Below are 3,627 nucleotides of genomic sequence, written 5' to 3' on the forward strand. Positions count from 1 at the left end.
CTGACACTTTTTCTTTTGCTAATATAAAGCATCTTATGCGCTATATATAATAAATGAATTATTATTATTATTATTATTATTATTATTATTATTATTATTATTATTATTATTATTATTATTTTTACAGTACACTGGATAGTTTTTATACCTCAAAAATTCTAATGATTCAGTGCTGAAGCAATATTAAAACCATTATGGGACACTTAAAACCCAGACTAAGTGAAATCCTCCCACAGCACACAGCAGTGATTTCTCTGGTCAGCTGTCTCTAGCAATAATAATAATAAGCACATGTTGCAAAAGCAAAAACAAAATCACAGAATACATGAATACATGTGGACACCATGAGCAGGTGCCGTCACAGGCTGGGAAGAATAATTATAGACTTGATGAATGACTCCCAGATCAGTTGCAAGAGGCAATTGGAAGGTTCAAGCCCAAGTTGGCAAATTATATGTTGAAATGTTCAATACATCTAATCACACTGTGTGTCTCTGTCAGTCATTGCTCCTCTTTGTCCTGTGACGTGTAGTGGATTTGGAATTGATAGACCTATCACATGCAGGGTCTTTGCCATTGCTTAGAGTTTTGTGAGTTGTTGACACCCCTGTTCAGATTGCAAGTCAAAGCTGGTTCACTGTAGATAGAAATGGTAATACTGTAGCTCAGTAACACCACTGGGTGGCAGCATTGGTGTATCCTAAATAAACTCCCATCCAACTTGAGTCTTGAGTCAACTTGTGTGTGTGTGTGTGTGTGTGTGTGTGTGTGTGTGTGTGTGTGTGTGTGTGTGTGTGTGTGTGTGTGTGTGTGTGTGTGTGTGTGTGTGTGTGTGTGTGTGTGTGTGTGTGTGTGTGTGTGTGTGCGTGCGTGCGTGCGTGCGTGCGTGCGTGCGTGCGTGCGTGCGTGCGTGTGTGGTGTGTGTGTGTGTGTGTGTGTGTGTCTGTGTGTACGACATGGAAGTGAAAGGAAAGAGCCAGCTGCTGCCTTCAGGTGCTGCACGTAAACTCTACAGCTGCTAAGTTAGTGTCGGGTGAAAACATTCAGAAACCACCATGTTTCTGGATTAATCCTCATGAAGACCATTTAAAAGGTGTTTTCGAGGTTTTCATGTCAACAGAAGTGAAGTTATGGAATATTACAGTAATCATAAGTGCTATGCGTTTATAATCAATGATGGTCTGTAAATATGGACAGAGCTTCATAATCAATTACACCGATACTATGATAAATATAGAACTACTAAATATGTAATGATGACATGGGAGACTTTTCCCAAGGATCTTTCATGTGATGCTGACACAACACAAACAAACATAAGGAGAGTCTCAGCTACAATAACAAAGTGATAGAGTGCTTCCCAAAGATTTATTGTAGGAAAAGACATCTCACTCCAGTAGATATATGAGAATCTAACACTCAGAAAACCTTAAAGCAGATAACATCTTGAAGCAGTTGATGTGATTTCACAGATGAAGTTAAAGGAGAGAAGCCTTTCATCTGACTCAGTTTGAGGAAGTTAGTCGCTGGGAAAGAATCATGTCACACAGGAAGGCGAAGCCTCAAGTCACAAATACATTCGACTTGAGTGACACTCAGATACACGTCATGTGACATACATGTGCTGTATGTCATGCTACATATGTGTGCTGTATGTCATGCTACATATCTCAGTACATACACTATGTGCCGTACATCACATTGTCTCACACATTTTCACTGCCAACTCCGTCAGGACTTTTCCCCCAAATTTCTTCTACGTCTACTTTTTGAGAATTCATCAAATAAGACCCTAAATTACATAGTTGGAAGGTCTTGGTGCATTTTGCTTGCCAGGGTCTTTATGTTCCTCCACCAATTTGAAAATGTTGCTGCATTTGGTTATGATTAGGCAACTAAAACAAGTTGGTTAAGGCAGTGGTTCTCAAATTTGTTCACATGAGGGAGCCCTAAACTGACAAAGATTAGACCACGGACCCCCATTTGATAGGATTTTGTCCCATGGTCCCCCATATGATAAGATTGATGCTTTTAGATGTTTTATTACAGAAAGTGTATAAAACCCATGACCAAAATAGTAATTGTGTTATTTATTAATGGAATTATAGGGAAAATAAATGACCCCTCTTTTGCCTGGGGACACCCTGGAGCCCCCTCAAGGACCCCTGGGGGTCCCCAGACCCCCATTTGAGAACCACTGGGTTAAGGTTAGGGTTATGGTTTGGGTTAAGTATGTGCCATACATCATGTATATCACATTAGTACAGCACATAGACAACAGTATATGTATATCACCAAACATGTATGTGCTGTAGATCATGTGTCACAGCATATGTGCAGTGTATCACAGAAGGCTTGAAGCAGAAACAGCGGCTCCTCCTATCCAGCAGGTGGCAGCACTGAAAACAAAAGAAAGCAGGTTGAGTTCCCCGCTGACTTTCTCTTCCAGGAGACCAACAACAGGACTCCTACTATCAATGATTCCTACCTCAGTTAGTGGGAACCAGAACCCGACCTGATTTAAAACAAGAGAAGAAGAGACTGCTGTTATTTAGTCATTATTATGTTATTGTTCTGTGAAGTCTGAAGAGTCTGAACTGGTCTCAAGTGATCTGAACTGGTCTCAAGTGATCTGAACTGGTCTCAAGTGATCTGAACTGGTCTGAAGTGTCTAAAGTCTGAAGTAGTCTGAAGTGGTCTAGTGCAGTAGTTTTTCACATGAAGGACCCCTAAACTGACAAAGATTAGACCACAGACCTCCATTTGATAGGATTTTGTCCCACGGTCCCCCATAAGATAATAAGATTGATGCTTTTAGATGTTTTATTACAGAAAGTGTATAAAACCCATGAACAAAATAGTCATTGTGTTACTTATGAATGGAATTATAGCACAAACAAATGACCCCCCTTTTGGCTGGGGACCCCCTGGAACCCCCTCAAGGACCCCTGGGTGTCCCCGGACCCCCATTTGAGAACCACTGGTCTAGTGGACTGACCTTGGGCCTTCCTCCTGTAGAAGATGAATCCAGCCAGAGGTAAGATGAGACCCAGAGCCAGTCCTGAGGCTCCGATGGCCATCTTGTTTCTCTTAGACTCAGGCATGGAGGGATCTGTGGAGACATTGAGATGGTTGATTTCAGACAGTCCAGTGTAACTCAATCTGACTGGCTTGTTCAAGGAGGTGTCTTTTAGCTGGTGACTGTGTGGACACGGCTCAGTAACATGATTCACTTTTATTACTATGATGACTTCACACCTCAGCCCCACAACGGCAATACTGTTATTTTTTATTTTGTCAAATAAAAGCACAGATTCAGAAAGTATGTCCAAGACTACTAATGATAAATGGACCTACTAACAACATACTCCTAAATTTCTTTATAATAACATAATTTATAGCTCAAGTACTCACACATTCCACTAGAGGGACAAGAGGTGGATTGATAACTTTATCTGTAGTCAAATTATATGAAGAGGGCTGTATTTTACAGGGCAATAGTATCGTGGAACAGTCTTCCAGGTGTTCGTTACATCAAAGGAAAGGCTGGTTTTAAAAGGAAACTTAGACTCCACATACACTCATACATACATACATACATACATACATACATACATACATACATAC

General features: G+C 40.7%; 1 protein-coding gene across 1 annotated transcript in view; it reads right to left on the reverse strand.

The window, feature by feature from the left end:
• Positions 1-1,355: 1,355 nt before the first annotated feature.
• The window catches only part of LOC310794364 (H-2 class II histocompatibility antigen, E-S beta chain-like), an 8,441-nt gene continuing 6,169 nt past the window's right edge, over positions 1,356-3,627 (reverse strand). Inside the window, exons 5-7 of the mRNA XM_083656354.1 lie at positions 2,999-3,112; positions 2,489-2,515; positions 1,356-2,399 (exon numbers count right to left, since the gene is read on the reverse strand). Of these exons, the coding sequence (XP_083512480.1) occupies positions 2,490-2,515; positions 2,999-3,112 (140 nt within the window). The 3' untranslated portion in view covers positions 1,356-2,399; position 2,489. The remainder of the gene's footprint in view (positions 2,400-2,488; positions 2,516-2,998; positions 3,113-3,627) is intronic.

This window comes from Poromitra crassiceps (genome assembly GCF_964638095.1).
Source record: "Poromitra crassiceps genome assembly, chromosome: 20".
In the NCBI taxonomy this organism is placed as follows: domain Eukaryota; kingdom Metazoa; phylum Chordata; class Actinopteri; order Beryciformes; family Melamphaidae; genus Poromitra; species Poromitra crassiceps.